Here is a 20,015-nt window from a genome sequence, read left to right as displayed (position 1 = left end):
CAGGTCAATACAAATATACACAACGACGGACATTAAGCTTCTATAGCGTGCTTGAAGAAATCTGGATCATCTTCAATACTTTCTTTGATGATATCCAATCCTCCTTGGAATTCGCCTCCAACATAAAGTTGAGGGAATGTTGGCCAGTCGCTAAATGCCTTCAAACCTTGTCTCACCGAGTCGTCTTTCAAAATGTCAAAGAACCCGAATCTGACTTCATGTTCTCTCAAAATAGCCACCAATTGTCTCGAAAAGCCGCACTGTGGCAGCGATGGAGACCCCTTCATAAACAACATTACTGGAGCAGCCTTGGTTAACTTCTCCAATCTGGCGTTCAAAGCCTCAGGAGACTCATCTTCTTGAGACTTTGGAGCCTCTTCCAAAGCTGGTTGGGTGGGAGAGGCGGTGGTGGCGGCGGTACTAGTGGTGCCCCTTAGCTCGTTCAAGGTCCCTATGAATTCTTTGGGATCCGCCCCACTCAACTCCTTTAAAATGGTGGAGTCCTTGATCAAGATGAAATAAGGAACAGCAGAAACGTCGAATAAGTCGGAAATATCGCTTTGGTTATCGGCATTAATCGATAAGAATAACACCTCTTTGTTGTCTGGCGTATCAGATAAAGTGCTGTAGATGGAGTTCATGGTCTTACAAGGCTCGGCCCATTCCGTGTGGAAATAAAGCGATATCAACGTGTCCTTCGTCTTCGACAAGGTCGTGAACTGGTCTTCAGAGTTTATTTCTGTTACCGGCATTTGTGTGCGTTAGTAAGCGTGAGGTTCGAAAGATTCCAAGATGCGTTGAAATGGCTTGCAATGGGCGCGCGAAAATTGTGCCATTGCGGGAAGCACTGGGAAGCAAATAGGAAGAGTTGCAACTACAACCACCGCAAATTTCATGAGACTATATTCCTGGCCTCCTAGTGCCTTTCTTGGTGTTACCAAAACCACATCTAGCCAAGTACTGGCCATAGTCCCTGAACCGTACTTGTTGTGTGCTCGCACGTGACTTATTGCATGTGATGTGGCCCGTCGTGTGGCGGACCGCAGGTATACACATATCCGGAGTAAAACTATTTACACCGATATTAATCTGGCCGACTTTGATGCCGTTCCGGCGTGGCAGATACATTGTCCGCTGGGATCAATAGAAACGCCCACATATCTTATTGTTTAGTTCGAGTGTGAAAAAACGCCTGGAAAATGCTTGAACTTCCCCGAAACCTGCCATTTCTCCAAAAGTTGAATAAACAACTTCAAACACGTATCTTGTTCATAAAACAAGGTCATTTCTGGTGTTTCTAGCCGTTCAAGTGTTTACAGTTTGTTGAGCGATAGGCAAACGCAAAAGCGGGTTTGTGTAACTTACCCCACTTTTCAGTCATCTGGCGTTTCACACCAGCAAAAATGTCGCGCCTGCTTTAGGTTCCCCAGATTTTTGGACTGTTGCTATTTACACTGGTCAGCCACTAGTTGGCTCCCGTATCAAAAGGGGTGATTTTGAGTTCAGGGTAATGTCGTATACATTTGTTGGCAGGCGTCAGGATTTCCTCAACCCGATTATGCCTTTGCTCATTGTTACAATCGGGTTGCGTGGGTGACTGACTGTAGACGGTTATGCGCTCAATTACCCATGGCTATTGGCCCGCGACATTTGTCCTTTGCATTTGCAAGGTTTGGTGAATTGTCTGTTGCAGCATCTCTATTGGGCCAAATTGCAAGGCTCCTGTGAATCCTTAAAAAGGTTATAAATACCGATAATTCCTAGATACTACAATCCGCTTCTAAAAATCCCATCGAATCAATCATACTGATTTTTACATTTGCCCACTGCTAGTATTCTTTTTACCTCCAGGCATATCCGGTGAAATATTAATACCAGCCCCCAGATTGTCGGAGTTTTTAGATACTGCGACATTTCCTTTGCTCCCGCAAAAAGTTTTTGAGAAATTAAAAGACAGAAAAAATTGTGTTGGTTAATGATTTCTTTGAATTACAAAAACATGGAACCCAACTTTGCCAACGTCACGTCACTGTTCAGTAACAGTAGCGACATAAGTGCTCCTGGAACAGCGTCCAAGCCTCTGGCATCGCCCTCCCACGTTACCAAAAGGCTGTCTCGCAATCTGTCTATTTCGTCCTCCGCAGATGACAGTCCTCAGGTCGACGGCAACTCCAAGAAAAAAATCCCTCTCGAACTCACTGCCTACGGAACCACTCCAAGTGGTAAGCCAAGGCTCTTTGTGTGCCAAATATGTACCAGGGCATTTGCCAGACTTGAGCACCTTAGGCGGCACGAGCGGTCCCACACAAAAGAGAAGCCTTTTACGTGTGGAGTGTGTCAGCGGAAATTCTCCAGAAGAGACTTGTTACTCAGACATGCCCAGAAGCTTCACGCTGGTTGTGCCGATGCAATCACCCGTTTACGCCGCAAAAGTGTTAAGAAAGCTGGCGATATCGATGGTCCCACCTCCCCCACAAAATCAGACTCCATGCCTACACCTGACAAACTTGACAAGTCAAGCGATGACCATGGAGACCACGATATCAACTTCAATCTCAACCTCTTCGGATCAGATCCGATCCACAGCCAGCTTCAGCAGATGCAACAAATGACCCATAGCCATTCAAGGTCTCAGTCCCTCTCGTCTGCCCCCAATACTTCTTCTAGTAAAATTGTCAGTCCTCCGGGGCAGAACCATGTTTTCAAGAAGTCAAGAAAGAACTCGGATTTACTGAAACATCTATTTTTCCGGGGCCGTGGGGCGTCCTTTTCTGCTCAGTCAGGTCAGAATTATGCTGCTAATGTTCCTGAATTTAACGAATTGTATACGGGGGCCGAGAATGTTGAGTTTTCCACCCCACAATTGGCTCCTTCTCAGAACTATGACGAACTGTCGTGGCTTAATAGCTTATCATCGATCCCTGGTATGAATAGCTCCGAGCTAAAGGACAAAAAGTTCGATCTTAATAACATGCACTATATGATGCCAACAGTAACAATGCAAAATGATTTTGGCAAGCACGGTATTTCTAATGGAAATTTAGAGCTGGGCAATAGTACTAGGAATGGAGACGATGATGATAAAGAGATTTATGGGTATTCTTTCTATGATATTCCCGAGCTGATGATGACCACGAATTTCAATAGCGAGTTCAAATTGAACACCATGTTGACGCCCATAAAACAGGAATTCGAGGAGGACCATTTGAATTCTTCTTCAAATTCTAATTCTAACTCCAACCCCAACTCTAGATCTCATTCCCAAATGGCTTTCCATGGTCATTCTCAGCGTCAACCAAACAGTGGCAAGCAGAACCTGAAACCTCCTTCAGTAGACCAATTTGATTTGAACTTCATACATGATATTGGTGACTTGACCAACGAAATCGATGTCAGTTCAAAGTTCATGCCCAATGGTTACTCCTTTTATGGTGACAACCCTTCAATCACATCCTCCAATATCGATTCTCCAAGTTACAACTCACCTAATAACTACTTGAACCAATCCCAGTTATTGAACATTGAGAATACAACTAACTTCAACAATTTGAAGTTGACATCCTATGCAAAGAATAGAATGTATACTGCAAACTTGCGGAACATGATCAACAAATCCTTGAGCAAGTATCCCATCAATGGAATTCTGAACCCCATAATACCTAGTAATGAAAAGTTGGAATTTTACCTTGAATTCTTTATTAACACATTTTTGTTGCACTTTCCATTCATTCACCCATCCAAGCTTAATGAATATGAAATCATGATGATGACTTCCAATGAAGATTACTCTAATGAAAGCTCAAGAGCTTGTTTGCCTTTGTTGACTGCTACAATTGGTGCATTGTTGTCCAATAGTAAGAGTGATTCGGAGCATTTGTATGAGGCTTCGAGACGAACTATCCACATCTATTTGGAAACTCGTAAAACGAAGCAGGAGACAAAGAATAACAATCCTTTATGGTTGATTCAATCATTAACGTTGTCTGTCATTTACGGCTTGTTCAGTGATAACGAGAACAACGTGTTTATCGTCATCAGACAACTCAATGCATTGAACTCTTTGGTGAAAACAAGTATTAAGGAGAATGTGAATAAGAAACACAAGGTTTATTTTAGTATCAATCCACAAGAAGAGGAAAACTTGAATGTGTCTAAGTCAGGTAAACTGGACTCTTTATTTGATAACAGTGTCATGAATGAAGAACTTCTTTTCAACAATGGTATCAGTTTACAGTCCCAATCGAGAATCATTTTCATGATCTATAGATTGACCAACTTTTTGTTGATTTACTATAACATCCCATTGACGTTAAGTATCAATGACTTAAACAACACTGAATTGCCTAACAAATTAGACGAAGCTTGCTGGAATTGTAAGAACTACCAACATTTCAAAGAAACGGGACATCTCAACTTGGCCATTGACTCTGAAGAGAAGCAGCCAGTATTATACTTCAAGGATTTGTTGTTAAAGATTTCTAAGAACTCTAATTTATTGAACTTCAGCAACAACAAGAACTTGAGTATAATGAATGACTTGTCGAACTATGGGTTTGTGACATTGGTTCATGGTATTTTCGAAATTAACCAATTCAATTCGAACTTGAACACTGTTAACATTTTGAATAACTTGACGGTGTTTCTCAAGGACAGTCCATGTAGTCCACAGATACAGGACTACTCTGTTCTCACGAACTTCATCAAGATCTCATCTATTTTGGACTTCAAGCTTTTGAAACAACAAAGTTGGTTAAAGAACCATAATGAGCTTATAAAGCAATTTGAGAACTTACTCAATTCAGTTAAATTGAATGAATTCTCCAAAGTTGATAAAATATTGGACTATTCATTAGTTTCTTTAAAGTTCTTATTGACTAAATGTGAAAAGTCCATCACATCACCCAACAAGGCAAAAGATCGAGATTTCATGGATGAAGATCTTGACGAAACCAGCTTTGAGAATCTTTTGGGAGTCCATTTCACCGATGAGGTAATGGTTAATGACATGAACTTGATTCTTGCTCAATCTATTTTTCATCTTTGCTCGTTAAGTGCGGTTCTCCTACTCAAATATTTGAAATACCCATTATCGAACTACAAGTTAGTTTTGACATCCAAGTTCAAAGAGATGCTAGAACTCCTCCAGCACCTCCAGAAGGGCTTTGGTTTGACTACCGTATACCACTTGGACCTCCAAGAAGATCTTAGCTATTCAAGTATCTTGTACATTCTTAACATGGGAGAAATTCTCCTCCTTAAGATCCATACTCAGAAACTTAACTTTGCCATCTTCGAAAAGTTGTCTGCTAACCTTGCACAAATTAGAAAGTTCCTTATAAGTTACGAAAACAAACACAAATAGTCTGGTACTATTTGTCCTTATTTATTGTATTTATTGTATTATGGAAATGTAATATACGTATTTATGAAGTTGATAAGTTTAAATGCGCTGGTAAAGTGGTTTTCGATTAAAATAAAGTCTTTCAAAATTTACAATTATCTGAAGGGAATTGGAATTTTGTAGGTTTTCTATGTAGATTTTATCATTAATAGGATATGGTTAACAGGTGAACACTTTGTATTCACAAAATCACTGTCATTCTCATAAACGCGGTTTTTGCACCCAATTTGACTCCATTTTAATTAGTTCAATTCAGAAGGAAAATACGCTCGCAACCACACATTCCATTTACTGGGACTCCAAAATAAACGACTTGAATTCTTCGTAGGCTTTGTCCAAGTCGTGATTCACAATGATCTTGTCATGAATACCGGTCTCGGCGAACTCTAACTCACGAGTAGCAGCATCTAACCGCTTTTGAATCGACTCTTCAGTTTCAGTACCTCTTCCCACTAATCTTTGTTTCAACACATCAACGGATGGAGGTGCCACAAACAAATACTTGGCTTTTAAGTTGGATTCCTTGATAGCCTTAACTCCTTGCATATCGATGTCCAATAAGCAAATCTTTCCCTCTTTAGCCACTTGGTCCACAGCCTTCTTGGAGGTTCCGTAATAATTGCCAGAAAACTGGGCCCATTCAAGAAACTCGTCCTTGGAAATCAAGTCCTTGAAGTTTTCAATAGTGGTAAAATGGTAGTCGACTCCATCAGCTTCCTGTGGTCTTGCTTTTCTTGTGCTATGACTGATAGAAAATCCAAATTTGTCAGGGAATTCGGCGAATAACTTCTTTATTAAAGTACTTTTACCAGTTCCACTTGGACCAGAAATGACAACCGGAGTGCTCATGATTTTTCGAATTATTCTGGAGTGTTTATAGGATGTTATGTTTAGGCTTAACGTCCTTTCGGTTCGCTTTCGGTCTAAACTGGTATGTTTACGTCTCAACTATTTTTCTGCTAAAATCCAACACGCTTTCAATGAGGCCGTTCGTCTGATGTGCACACGACTTTGACGATGCGCAAGAAATTGCGACTATGTAAGTTGAGATTTTGTTTAGCAGGCATACAAAATGTTTGAAATATCGGACGTGGTCAGTGCGTTGGGTACTATGTACTCCAATGCGGACCGAGAACTTAAACGTCAAGCGATGGAGTTCCTCGAGAACTTCCAGAAGTCTAAAGAATCTTGGCAAGTCTGTAATGAGTATTTAATGGGAAACGATGATACTGACATTCAAACCAAACTATTCTTAACGCAAACTTTAAGGAACAAGTTGACTTATGATCTTGAACAAGTCAACGAAGAAAACTTGGGACAGTTACGAGATGTGGTCTTAAACTTGTTGGTCAAGTACAACAATAATAGTTCTTACAAGCTTATAAGGATCCAATTGAATATCTGTTTATGCCAGTTGATGTTGCAAGATCTTAGTTGGACTAATCCTTTGAATAGCTTGGTGGAGTTTTTTGTCAACAATAAACTTGTGGATAACTTGTTTGAGTTCTTGAAGATTTTACCTGAAGAAATCAATGACATTAACAAGACTTATTTGACTGATGAAGAGTTTGAACAAAGAACGAATCTGATCATGAACGAATCCAACATCGAACAGGTGTTTTTACTCTTTGACAGTTTTGTTGAAGGACATGAGCTTTTGATCTTGGATTGTTTGGTTAACTGGATCAAGGAATCTCCTATTGAAAGCTTCTTGAAGATTAATTCTTTAACCAACCTCATTTTTAATTCCATAAGTAACGAAGATTACTTTGAAAAATCCATTGATTGTTTGGTGGTCATAATCAGAGAAACAAGAGATATTGATAACTTGGACCTCATAAGGGCGTTATTAATGAAGTTGATTGAGTTAAACAAATTTATCAAAGTTGATGAGGAAAATTTCGAAATTCTTGCCAAATTGTACGTGGAAAGTTGTGAAAGTTGGCATGTGCTAGTGGCCAAGAATCCTGATGAATTCAAGCCTTTGGTTGAAATCTTATTGGGCTTCTTAAGGGAAGATCATGATTTGAACATCATTCATTACTCATTCTATTTCTGGTACCTTTTGAAACAACTTTTGACTATACCTACATTCAAGAACTGCAGAATTATTTTTGTTCCCATCTATGAAGAACTTATAAGAATCATATTGGTTAAATTGACTTACCCAGATGACGACAACTTTGGAGGAGATAAAGAACAAGAAGATAAGTTCAAAGAATTCAGATATGAAATGGGTGATGTTCTCAAGGATGCAACTGTGATAGTTGGATCCCATAAGGCGTTGTCTATACCTTTCGAACGAATTAAAGCGTTCTCCAACTCGTCTAACTTGAAATGGCAGAATTTGGAAAGTGCTTTGTTCTCTATGAGATCTATGGCTAAAGAGATCCCCAAGACCGAAAATATTCTTCTCCCCCAAATAATGAATTATTTGATCAACTTACCAGAGCATCCAAAGATCAGATATAGTGCTACATTGGTGTTAGGAAGATACACTGAATGGACCAGCGCAAACCCAGAATTTTTAGAAATCCAGTTGAATTACATTATCAAAGGATTCGACAAACAAAATGCATCGTCACTTAATCCTAAGGACTACAAATCTATTCTCATTTCTTCCACCAACGCTTTGATGTACTTCTGTCAAGACTGTTCAAAATTACTTATCAATTACTTGGAGCAGTTGTACCTTGTTTACAATGAAATCAATGGCAAGATCGATTTCGAATCCAACATAGAATTGATCGAAGGTATTGGCTACATCTTACGAAACTTCAAAGAAAATGATCCAAAGTTATACGATACTATCATGTTGTTCTTGCAGCCAATTTTGAATAAGCTTGACGAATTATATGAATCCAACAATGCTGATTTGATTGGACAAAAATTCGAACTTTTAGCAGCTTTATTCAAGATCCTAAAGGTCAAAGACTATGAGATTTATGAGAACAAGACTGTGGGAGCCTTTGTTGGTGTTGTTCTTCCCATTGTTAACAAGTACTTGTTCAAGTACTTAAACAATTTAACCATTAACGAGAAAATCATGAAGTTAATCAAAGTGTCAGTGGAATCCTTCAATATCTACTTGTTGGATAACTTGAAAGACATTATCACATTATTGATTGAAGGATTTAAGGTGAATAATTTCGGGTGCTATCTTTATGTGAGTGGAACTATCTTGAAGGTCTTTGGAGATGAGGAGGCGTTTGAGCCTGATTTGATAAACACTGTGTGCAAATTTGGTGTTGAGCAAGCCAATTACTTTTTCACATCATTGAGCTCAGCAAAGAACATCAGTGGGATCCCCGATGTTATCGAGGACTTCTTCCGGATGTTGGATGACTTCCTTATGTACTATCCAAATCAATTCTTTGATTTACATGATTCGGCGGTATTGAATCCATCTATTGAGAGCTCGATGGTTTTGATAGATTCTTTGGAAAACTTTGAGAGCGTGATTTCCATCGTTCATTACTTGATTGACTTGATAAGTTTTGGATCTTCGAATCTCCCTATTTCATTTGTGGATATCAGAGATGAAGCCCTCATTAAGTTCAAGGTTCTGAGTGTATTGGAATCCAAAGGGGAGCAAATCCTATACAAACTAATTCACAGTTTGATCTTCCGGTTCAACAATACCAACAATGATACGATCATCTATGACATGAATGAGTTGATCTTGAAAGTCATCATTCTCGGGCCACCCAACTTAGTGGTAAACTGGTTAATGAATATCTTTAGCAGCCTACCAAACAACGATGTCAAGCAATTAAACAAGTTCAACAGTATTGTGGAAGTGGCTGTAGAGAACAAGGACCAAAAGAGAATTCGTAACTCATTGAAGGACTATATCGACTGGTATACTAGAAAGAACGTCAAGAGAACTATTATATAATTTTTAATGTAATAGGGGAATTCCTTGTGAAGAAAAAAACAGAAAGACAGTAGAGTGAAAATATAAAAAGCCTGACAAAATTCCGCTTCTTAGAAAGCGGAGACGGCGCACCATTCCTCGTGCGGCGGTTCTACCGTGCTGGCAGAGCTATCTATGCAATTCACTACAAAATTCCATCTTCTGAATAATTGCACGTAAGTGACCGAGATAAATAGAGTGCTTTACGATCACTATTAAACCGTTGTACATACATCGGTTATCTTTACAACCATACGTATGGTATCTGCAATTGCGGCATCTTCTCGCAAAAACAAAAAAGAAATCCTTCATGTGGGCTTTTTGACGTGAAAATTTTTTTCGAAGATCACCTCTAGTTCCACCTCTGAAACATACGAAAATTAGTCCCAGTCGGAAACAAAAGATAATAGAGGGATGAAATTGAACTAATTGTAATAACGTCCGGTTTACTCACTGACTGTTCTAATTGTAAATGGCTATTTCGTTAACGACTAGACTGAACAATTGGAGATAGGCGGCTCTAAAATGCAGGGAGGAAATTTTTCACAAAATAATATCCATTCGAGCAATGATTGTCGACCTTCACAACAAAGCAACTCGAGGCCCCCGAGAAAATTGTTCATTACATTCCCAGCCATATATTACCGGCTACTGCATATTGTCACAACCGGGAGCTATAAAACGGGGGACGAGAGTAATGACTTTCCTAATGAGGGATAAAACAACACACAAAGTGAACACAAAACTGAGCTTTAGTGCGTAAACATAATCGAACCATGGCTGTGGGTCGAGACCAACTTAATAGGGGAAGCGCACTACCGCTTTCAGTAGGCTACGTGCAAGCGAGTATCCCCATTAGGCAGTGGTCTGCACACTTAGAGGCGATTTATTTTTTATGTTTATTTTGTGCAAGGCAACATGTCCGATCGTCACAAATACTGCCTCCCAAGTTTTGCTTATATAAAGCCCGATTTTTCCCACATTGTAAAAATCCTTTTTCTTTTCTCTATTCAAACTTTTGTTTATTAATCCAACTTAGTCTATCGTTAAAATGCAATTCTCCACTGTCGCTTTGTTATTCTCAGCCGTTGTTTCTGCTGCCACTGTCACTGAAACTGACCTCGAATCTACCTTGGTCACCATCACTTCTTGTGGTACCGAAGTCACTGACTGTCCAGCTGCTACTTCTTCTGCCGCTAACACCACCGTTGCCAACGTTTCTACTTGGGAGGGTGCTGCCAACAAGCAATACGCTGTTGGTGCTGCTGCTTTAGCTGCTGGTGCTTTGTTGGCTTTGTAAGTCAACTAGTTTTTAGTGCTTAATTTATTAAGTGTTGTATGTTTTCTAATATGATACCTTTGATGTAAGTATGACCTGTAGATAAATGGCCGGTTTGTTTTGTTCCAAGATATTTGTGACTTCACAAAAATCCATTGACTGTAGGTGTTGGTGTGGGAACGACCAAAGTTTGGTTGGTTGCGAAAAATGTCAACAATGTTGTGATAGGGAGTTCAACAAGGACAGAATCCCCACCAGAGGGAAAACTGATGGTTTCAGTGGTAGTAGTACCAGTTTTCGTAGTGGTGGTATAGGTATGGGGTAAAATCTTCAACAAGTCTTCGAGATTGATGACTTTTTCTTCAATCAATCTGGGAATCAATTCGAGAATTAAGTCAATTTCTCCTTCTATAGTTTCAGGGTCTGTTAATAAGAATCGAACAACTTCAACAGCTAATCCACTTTCCTTTAAGGCTGTGAATATTTCTTCCCATGGAATGACATTTGCCTTCAAAAGGTCAACGGTGGTCTTGACTAATCCTCCTCTTACTTGTTCGTCAGTGAGAGAGAACTCTAGCATTGGGGTTATCAATTCACTGTCCTTCAAAGCAACAAACACCTTGACTAAAAGACTTTCTATAATTTCATCTTTCTTTTCTGATAGACCTCTTGTAGAAATCTCTGGGGTCTCAGCCTTCAATTTCTTGATCTTCTTGATACTTTTTAAGATGCTTTCCAATTCCTTGATAATAGCTTTCTTCTTGTTAAAGAGCTTGGAAAGAAATTTAAACTTTGGGATCTTAGACCGAAACTTCCTCTTTCGTAAACCAGAAATAGTTTCAAGTTTGTCAATAGTATCCATGTTTACTATAGAGATAAGGGAAAAAAAATACAAAGGTTACAGTATTTATAGTAAAATTGGCAAAATCTGCCTAACAAAAGCAAAGTTGTGCATAACATAAAATTTAAAATTGATGCTTTACAGAATATAAAGACGTACAGCCTATGGTCAATTATACATCAAATCGAAAAGCATTTTTTCAACATTTTTAGGCCATGTTTTACTATATAACCTGGGTTGTTTGATTAGGCTAAATGGACATCAACTAAAACTCATAAAAAATTTAGCGGATGGTCACACACGACTTAACATTAATTATTGTGAATTAACATACACAAAACAAAAATTACTTTGTAAATCTATTAAAATCGTCAACATCAAATCCTTTAAGGTCAAATTCCATAAAGTTTTCATAATCAACTTTGTAATCGTAATCAGGTTTGAAATCGAATTTCCATCTATTGAGCATTAATGAGCTTAAAACAACACTGATAGAACTGAAAGCCATAGCCAAACCAGCTGCCATAGGTGGCAATACTATCCCAAGGGGTAAAAAGCATCCCATAGCAAATGGAACCATGAAAATATTGTATATCATGGCCCATACAAAATTCATTTTAATCTTTCTGAATGTTTTTTGGCTGATATCTAAAGCAATTGGAATACCTAAAATATCATTACTCTCATTCATGATAACCATATCGGCACTCTCAATGGCTATTTCAGTTCCATTAGAAATAGCTATTCCAATATCAGCTTGGGAAAGTGCTGGTGCATCATTAATACCATCTCCAACAAAAGAAATCTTGACATTAGACGGACCTCCAAATTTGTTTCTTAAATCTGTAACAATCTTGTCTTTATGAAGAGGAGACACTTCACTGAATATATTTGATTTGATAATGCCCAATTCTTTACCAACTTTTTCGGCAACTTTGTAGTTATCTCCCGTCACCATGCCGACAATATACTTTTTGTGCTTGAGATAACTTACCACAGATTTTGCAGAAGGTTTTATCTCGTCACTCAATTCTATGTACCCATGACATTCATTGTTAATGATAACATACAACAAAGTGTTTGTACTCTCAATTTCATCCATTTGAATACTTGACAATTCAAGTAATCTTTTGTTTCCAAGAATTAGATTGAAGGTTTCTTTGTTATAGATTAATTCTCCTTTCACTCCTAGACCGGTCAAAGATTCAAAGTTCTTTAGCATTGGAGCAAAGTTGTCCTCTGCAAACATCCCTAGTTGCTTCCTAGAAATTTTCATTAAGGCTTTAGCAATAGGATGCTCTGAACTGCTTTCAAGACCTCCAATCAACTGCCACCAATCGAAGTCGGAGATTTTTTGGTTCAATATCTTATAAGAAGATAAACTCATCTGTCCTGTGGTTAAAGTCCCCGTTTTGTCAAACAAAATAATATGCAAATCGCTTGCTTTTTCCAAGATATCACCCCCTTTAATTAATACACCATTTTTGGCTGCTAATCCAGTACCCACCATAATTGCTGTTGGTGATGCCAAACCTAAAGCACAAGGACATGCCACGACAATTACAGAAATAGCCAACTTGAGGCATACGAAGAACTTACCATTCTCTTCCATTTGGAACACTTTTGGCAAAGGTGATGATTTCATGAAGCAGAAGCCAACCCAAAATGCAAACGTCAAAAATGCCAAGATCAAGATACAAGGAACGAATCTGGAAGCAATATAATCACTGTATCTCTGAACTGGAGCCTTGCTCATTTGGGATTCCTTGACCAATTTGATTATTTTTTGTAATTGGGAGTTCTTTCCTATCTTAGTCACTTGAACATGCAATAAACCAGGACCATTGACAGATCCTCCGATGACTTTGTCACCAACTTTTTTATAGACGGGCAAACTTTCACCAGTTAATAAACTTTCATCGATTTCGGAATCACCGAAGATTATTTCACCGTCAGCTGGTACTTTGGCTCCAGGAAGAACTATGGCAATATCGTTTTTTTGAACCAAATCAATTTCAATGGTTTTCGTGGGGAAGTTCTCACCTTCTTCTAACTTTGTTTCACCGGCCTTTTCTTGACGAAGTGATTGGAGATAACTTTCATACTTTGGAATATCACTTACAATAACACAATTTCCTGGTGTTAAAGATATCAACTTGGACAAAGCGGTTGAAGTAGCACCTTTGGCTCTATTTTCGAGCCATTTGCCGATGGAGATATATAAAATTATCATTGTGCTGGTGTCAAATAAGACAAGTGGAGGTTTTGAGGTTGTTCCGTTCCAGACACACACCACAGTTGATAAAACAGAGAATAGATAGGAAATCATCGTGGAAATACAAACAAGTATATCCATTGTTGCACCAGAACCTCTGTTTCGTACGAATTGGACGAATTTCTTGAGAAAGGTGATTCCCAATTTGAATTGGACATAACTGGCCAAAACTCCTTGTATGAAAGTAGTCCAGAACAAGCCTGCAAAGATGACTTTGGTTTTCCAAAAATGTGTGTTTTGGGTTTTGGATAATACGAGAACGGGAGCACCAACGACAAGACACCAGAAAAAGTTGGATCTCCAGTAGCTGATTTCTTTAGTTTTCAGTAATAGCTTCAACTGCATATTTGATGATTGATCAACTGAATTCAAAATCAAAAAACTTATGTTGGGGTCAATGGTATCCAACTTTTCAATCAAATCTCGTACGCCTATTATGGAGGAGTTGTATACTATAGTCAATTCATTTATCAAATGATCTCCATCCTCAACAACATCCAGGTCTCTGCTTCTAGGATTCACCAACGATTCGGTCACGTCGTTCCCGTGAGTATTCATAACGTCGTAAACATTGCTATCCACGTTCAACTGGAAGCTAACTATTCCAGAACCAAAGCTTTTAAACAAGGCTTCAATATTGTACTGGAAATCATGGACATCAACACCCTCACCCAAACCATAAATCTGTAACGCTATCACCTCTTCATCATTCTCCACGATTCCCAACAGCTTTGAGGATTCCAATCGAGCATCAAATCCACAGTTCTCTATTGTTTCTAGAAGCTCTTGTACAGATATTTGCGATTCAGTGTATTTGATCACTGCTTCTTCGGTCAAAAGCGATACTGTCACGGCCGAAACACCAGGGAGTAGCTCCAAAGCCTTCGTTATGGATGCCAGACACGAGCCACAGGTCATTCCAGTGATTGCAATGGTGCTTTGAGTGAGAGTATTGTGAGACACATTCGCTTGCTCACTACCGGTGATGGAAGCATCAAATCCACAATCTTCAATTGCACCCACAATCATCTCGGGAGTCACGGAAACATCGTGTGTTATCTTTCCATCCTCGGTGATCAAGTTTACTGACACCTCCAGCACTCCATTTATATTTTCAAGAGAAGTGGTAATAGAAGCACTGCAGGCACCACAGGTCATCCCTTGAATAGACACAGAGGTGATGAGCAGGTCTTGAAGATCCAGCGAACCCAACAAGGACTCAGACACGGAGTTGGCATCAAAACCACAGTCTTCAATGGTGTCAATGATTTGTTTGGAGGTGATTTTATTATGATCAAACTTGACTAGACCTTCTTCAGTAATGAGCGAAACACTCACTTCAGACACTCCGTCGAGCTGTGACACTGCCAGGGTGATAGACGCAGAGCACGCACCGCACGTCATACCCGAGATTTGTACCACGAGCTTCAGCATCAGTTCGTCTGTCATTTTGCTGGTGTGAAGGTTGTGTAATTTTTTCAATAGTACGATCACTAATGATAGAGTTTGAGAGTCCTCACAATTGGCGACTGATGTACAGGACCGCCCAGATTTCTCTAAAACAATTTGACATTTCTTCGCACCTGTCAAGCCGACACCGGAAAATGTATATTACAATGCTTTTATAGGCTAGAAGATATTTTGGCATGTTTGACACATTACTGAGGGTTATAATTCTTCCGGTGGCTGTTGATCCTCAGCTTAGAGTGGAGGTTCGACTTGGATTTAGTGCCGTGGAACTTATTGGATAAATACTTGAATGCTTGCTTAGTATTAAGCTTCTGTCCAGAATCATCCGTATAGGTAATTTCGACTCGAGGAGCGTAGCCGCCAGGGGAGGTGTTTTGGAGAAATTTCTCCAGTAGAGTTTCGTCGAGCCGCTGTTCGAAAATGACCTTTTGTTCTTCCGCAGGGAGCTTTGCGTATTGGGGATCGGATTCAAGCAGTTCCTGTAGTTTACGTTGTTCAATGGCTGTTTTCAATTTGGTTAGTTCCAATTGTTTGAGTGCTTGTTTTTGCTGGGGGTGGAGTTGGGAGCTGGCGGGTTTACCTATGATATCTTGAGAACGAAGGTACTGAAGAGTTTGTGCAATGGAGCCTAGAGGTTGTAAGGGGGTAGAAGGAGAGGACTGTTCTGTTTGGAGTTGTTCAGAAGGCTTCTCAGAACCTTCATGAGACATGACACCTTGCTCTACCTTGTCTTTGTTCTGCTCTTTCTGCTCTTTCTGCTCTTTCTGCTCTTTCTGCTCTTTCTGCTCTTTCTGCTCCTTCTGCTCCTTCTGCTCCTTCACGTCATCCTTGTCGTTCTTCACAACTAGATTATTCAAGAAATCAGCGGTAGCATCGAACACCACGTCCTCCACACTCGTGCCCGTCATCACCATCTTCTCCATCTCGTCATCCTGCTCAACTCTCGCCATCTGCCTGATCTCCTTGGCAATATCTTCAGGCGTCATATTTCGACGTTTCTGTTGCTTGAACCGTCGCTGAATCAGAAGCGATTCTTGTATGTCATGTTCTAACTCGTTTTCAATAGGCTCTAGGTGAACTGTCTTTAGATCCGTCTTTTGCTCATCAGCGATCCTTACCCGTTTGTGTTTGTCTGATTTCTTCTTGAGTCTCTTCATCGTAGTCTTTTTCGCTTTGGGAACCGACTCTTTATCTTCGTCATCAAAAAGAGACATGCCAATCTTTCTCTTATGGTTTGGAGTAGGCTCAGATTCGAGAGAGGATGTGGAAGTCGTCTGTACCACCTTACCACCTTTCAAAGTTACAGTTTCATTCACGTTATAATTTTCGTCCTTGAACCCCTTTTCAGTTGCTAATCGGGAGGCAGCTGCAGCTAGAATCTGATCATTTCCCAAAGTGTCGGTTTCATCCATCAAGTCACTATCTTTCAAGGTCAAAACATCATTGTCTTTCATGTTCATTAAATCATCAGTAGAATGGGCTATCTGCATTTCGTATTGTTCGTTGGAAGCTTTGATTGTCTTCACTACTTTAGGAACATCTGGCTTATTAGACTTAGTGTGCAAGCGGTGTAACCACGAGTCGGTTGATTCTTCTGCGTAGTCATCTAGTATCACTCTACCGTGAAGTTTCTTACGATGTTCAGCTCTATTTTTGGCGGATTCAATCCGCTCTTTGACGCCGTTATCATGTGTGGAGTTCTTAGCTATGGATGTGCCATTCGGTTGGCTCTGTGTGGGTTTGGTACAAACTATTTCAATGGGCTTCAAGCCGAGAGATTCTCTCAACTTGTTTGTTTCTTCTATCGATAATACATCCTTTTTGGCCAGCTTCTTCTTTGGGAGTTCCCTGGTATCAACCTTTACAGATACAGGAATAGGAGGCAACCCGATCAGCTCACGAAGCTTATTGGTTTCCTCAATTGAAATAGATATCTCTTCCATCTCCAAAGTGTATTTATCTCATCTCTGCCACACCCGCATTTTGTAAAGCAAACACAAACAATCAGCTCAGTTTTATGATAGATGTCAGTGCACAGGCATTGGCTGGAAAAGCCCAATTGACCCTCAGAGCCATCACAGGGAACTCTATCAGATCACCCAGCCACATTTGTGTTGAGGACAATAGATTGGCATACGTGGCTAGTGGTGGTGTGGTTGTGTGCCAGATCACCCAAGATAATCGTATTCAGAACCAACGATTTTTTGCGGCCAGTTCTACCGATAACGACAGTGAAGCTAGCAGCTCAGCAAATGCTTATCTAAATATGATTTCTGAAAGAGAAAGAGAACCCGACTCGTCTCATCTAAAAGACTCATTTGGTTTTAGCTTGGAACCTGATCCTATTATATTTAATGGCAACAACAGCTCAGCTGGCAGTATCTCGGAGGAAATGGATACCATTTCAGCAACAAAACTAAAGGACCGAGTCAGATCTATCAGTTGTATGGCTTTATCTCGTAATGGGAGACTTTTGGCGATTGGAGAAACTGGCTACCAGCCCCGGATTTTGATATTTTCTTTGGCACCCGATCTGATAAACAGCCCAATTGCATTGATTCAACACCATACATTTGGTGTTTCCAGCTTGAAGTTTTCCGAAAACTCGAGATATCTATGTTCTTTGGGGGTTGTAAATGATGGAGTCTTGAATGTATGGAAGATTAATTTGAACTCCATAGTATTATTGGCCACCAATCGATGTTCTTCAGTGGTGAACGATTTGCTCTGGCCAGGAGCCCATATAATAACGGTTGGAACTCGGTTCATTAAAGTCTGGAACTTCAATGGAGAAGAATCTCCAATTAGGGTCGACCAGAAGCCTACTATTCTAAAAGGAAAGAACGTGATTCTAGGCCCCTTCATAAATCATAACTTTCTATCAGCAACTATTTTGGATGAATGCCAGGTGTTGATAGTAGCGGGCCTGAACACTTTGGTTTTGTTGAATTTGGCCGATGAGTACAAGCTAATTCCTTTAAAGTCACCTCCATTCAGTTTCAATACTTTAACATCTGAGAAGGACAGCAACAAAATTTGGTTCAATTCGAATGGGTTCCGAATTAATTCAATAACCAGGGGAGACCTACGACCGAGTGAAACAATTTCTGTTCCGCTTCAACAAAACCAATTACTTCCTCCTTTGAGTCCTTCAAGATACGATCTTCATACCAGTGACATCTCCAGAATTTTCAATTACAATACAAACTATTTACTCCATGTTTCTGAAAATGGAGTAATAGAACTAATGAATAAAGACACTTTTGAACTGGTGTCTTTAATAGGAACTCTAAGTAAAAATATTGGTGGCATCAAAAAGTACGCCAGTGAGTACATGATTTTCACCAAGTCAGGTGACATTAATACTACAACTATAGGTGATGGTGAAATAAGAAATGTTCAAAGAGTTGAACTTCCTTCTCCAGAGCTTTTGCAGAACACATTAACGGCTGCAGAGAAATATGAGTCTTATCTAGCAGTCGGTGATAAGTTTGGCCATTTGTATATAAATGAGAAACAAGCTTCAAACTATGAATCAGTCTATCAGGTAAAGGCCCATGAGTCCACAATAAACGACATTATTATGTTTACTTGTGAAGAGAGAACCTATCTTGTAAGCATATCAAGAGATAGGATGATTCAAGTTTTCACAAAATTCGAAGACGGCTGGGATCTCCAGCAAACACTTCCCACTCACACAGGGAATTTGCTTCGGGTCATATATCGCAAGGGAAAGATTTATGTGTGTTCCAGTGATAGAACAATTTCCATCCACAAAATAGGTCCAGAAATAAAGGCTGAAAAAGTGCTCTCGTTAAGAGCTACCCCCATCAGTATGGAGAGGTTTGCCAATGAATTAATCGTTTCTACCAATGATAAAAATCTACTGATATATAATATTGATACATTAGAACAAACAAGGTCGTTGAAGGTGTATAATGAAAAGACCAATGATTCGATTTTATTGGAAAACTTCATTGTTCACAACAATATCATATTTGCTTCTACGTCAAATAAATGTTTGAGAACATTCAACTACTTCACGGGAAAAGCATTGACATCAAATTATGGGCATCTGGAGACCGTCTTGAGTTTAAGCATCACGGACAATAAACTTATATCCATTAGTGCAGATGGGTGCCTATTCAACTGGGAACTTGAGTATCCCAATAATCATCAACAAGGAGAAGGGCTTAAATCAGCCACAAGCTCTCCTAATGCCAGATCTGAAGCAGGGTTGCCAATGTTGTCCAAAGTCATCAGGAAGATTCTTCCCTCTTCACCTACTAGAAAAAAGGAAGATGAAACTCAAACACCCAAGCAACATCCAAGTCGTAAGGCTTCGATTCCTTCGCTTACACCTCCACATGCCCAAATCATACTTGAATCTCCAGAAAGTTCACCTACCTCAAGGCTTACCAATGCTACATTGAAGAGAATCGAGGCCAAAAGAGCTAGTGGATTAGCAGAATCTCCAATTTTGAGGTCCAGATCAATGTCTCCTACAAGTAAGGGAAACGGCTCCCCAACCAAGCAGTATGCCGTCACACCAGGAAAGGACCGAAGGACAATCACAAGATTCAGCGAAGAAGAAGCCATTAGCAGCATACACACTAATATCAGACTGATCAGAAGTTCACTTTTGAATAACCAGCTAGATGCAAAAATTAAGATTCAGATTCGGCAAGAACTTGTTAGTGTATTGCATTTGGTAGAAGAGACATCGGACAGTCAACTACTAGAAAAATACAGCGACCAGCTTGTTGAGATAGTGATGTCCAAATTGAGTAATATTTAGAAGGTATGTACAAGGAATGACTGAAGTGAACAAAA

The 20,015-nt window shown here is 39.7% G+C and overlaps 9 protein-coding genes across 9 annotated transcripts; 4 read left to right on the top strand and 5 right to left on the bottom strand. All coding sequences in view use genetic code 12, as the record gives it.

Moving 5' to 3' along the window:
• Positions 1–32: 32 nt before the first annotated feature.
• On the bottom strand, positions 33–752 carry GRX3 (glutaredoxin; the record flags this gene model as incomplete). Its single annotated transcript, XM_006684775.2, has 1 exon — positions 33–752. One exon carries the CDS (start codon positions 750–752, stop codon positions 33–35), a length of 720 nt encoding a protein of 239 aa, XP_006684838.1.
• A 1,247-nt stretch (positions 753–1,999) lies between these two features.
• On the top strand, positions 2,000–5,362 carry ADR1 (DNA-binding transcription factor adr1; the record flags this gene model as incomplete). Its single annotated transcript, XM_006684481.2, has 1 exon — positions 2,000–5,362. One exon carries the CDS (start codon positions 2,000–2,002, stop codon positions 5,360–5,362), a length of 3,363 nt encoding a protein of 1,120 aa, XP_006684544.2.
• Positions 5,363–5,689: 327 nt separating this feature from the next.
• On the bottom strand, positions 5,690–6,250 carry GUK1 (guanylate kinase; the record flags this gene model as incomplete). Its single annotated transcript, XM_066158033.1, has 1 exon — positions 5,690–6,250. The coding sequence occupies one exon, from the start codon at positions 6,248–6,250 to the stop codon at positions 5,690–5,692; it is 561 nt and encodes a 186-aa protein (XP_066014130.1).
• A 223-nt stretch (positions 6,251–6,473) lies between these two features.
• Positions 6,474–9,299, top strand: MTR10 (Nuclear import receptor; the record flags this gene model as incomplete). Its single annotated transcript, XM_006684483.1, has 1 exon — positions 6,474–9,299. The coding sequence occupies one exon, from the start codon at positions 6,474–6,476 to the stop codon at positions 9,297–9,299; it is 2,826 nt and encodes a 941-aa protein (XP_006684546.1).
• A 1,069-nt stretch (positions 9,300–10,368) lies between these two features.
• Positions 10,369–10,617, top strand: PSN45_003214 (uncharacterized protein; the record flags this gene model as incomplete). The annotated part of the gene is made up of 1 exon (XM_006684777.2): positions 10,369–10,617. One exon carries the CDS (start codon positions 10,369–10,371, stop codon positions 10,615–10,617), a length of 249 nt encoding a protein of 82 aa, XP_006684840.1.
• Positions 10,618–10,738: 121 nt separating this feature from the next.
• On the bottom strand, positions 10,739–11,458 carry PSN45_003213 (uncharacterized protein; the record flags this gene model as incomplete). Its single annotated transcript, XM_006684484.1, has 1 exon — positions 10,739–11,458. One exon carries the CDS (start codon positions 11,456–11,458, stop codon positions 10,739–10,741), a length of 720 nt encoding a protein of 239 aa, XP_006684547.1.
• A 325-nt stretch (positions 11,459–11,783) lies between these two features.
• On the bottom strand, positions 11,784–15,161 carry CCC2 (Cu(2+)-transporting P-type ATPase; the record flags this gene model as incomplete). Its single annotated transcript, XM_006684485.1, has 1 exon — positions 11,784–15,161. The coding sequence occupies one exon, from the start codon at positions 15,159–15,161 to the stop codon at positions 11,784–11,786; it is 3,378 nt and encodes a 1,125-aa protein (XP_006684548.1).
• Positions 15,162–15,370: 209 nt separating this feature from the next.
• Positions 15,371–17,125, bottom strand: PSN45_003211 (uncharacterized protein; the record flags this gene model as incomplete). The annotated part of the gene is made up of 1 exon (XM_066158032.1): positions 15,371–17,125. The coding sequence occupies one exon, from the start codon at positions 17,123–17,125 to the stop codon at positions 15,371–15,373; it is 1,755 nt and encodes a 584-aa protein (XP_066014129.1).
• Positions 17,126–17,199: 74 nt separating this feature from the next.
• On the top strand, positions 17,200–19,980 carry PSN45_003210 (uncharacterized protein; the record flags this gene model as incomplete). Its single annotated transcript, XM_066158031.1, has 2 exons — positions 17,200–18,795; positions 18,913–19,980. The coding sequence occupies 2 exons, from the start codon at positions 17,200–17,202 to the stop codon at positions 19,978–19,980; spliced, it is 2,664 nt and encodes an 887-aa protein (XP_066014128.1).
• Positions 19,981–20,015: the final 35 nt, after the last annotated feature.

Source organism: Yamadazyma tenuis, chromosome 4 (assembly GCF_029203305.1).
Source record: "Yamadazyma tenuis chromosome 4, complete sequence".
NCBI lineage: Eukaryota > Fungi > Ascomycota > Pichiomycetes > Serinales > Debaryomycetaceae > Yamadazyma > Yamadazyma tenuis.
Note: the sequence above shows the minus strand (reverse complement) of the source record. Positions and strands in the feature narration are given on the sequence as shown.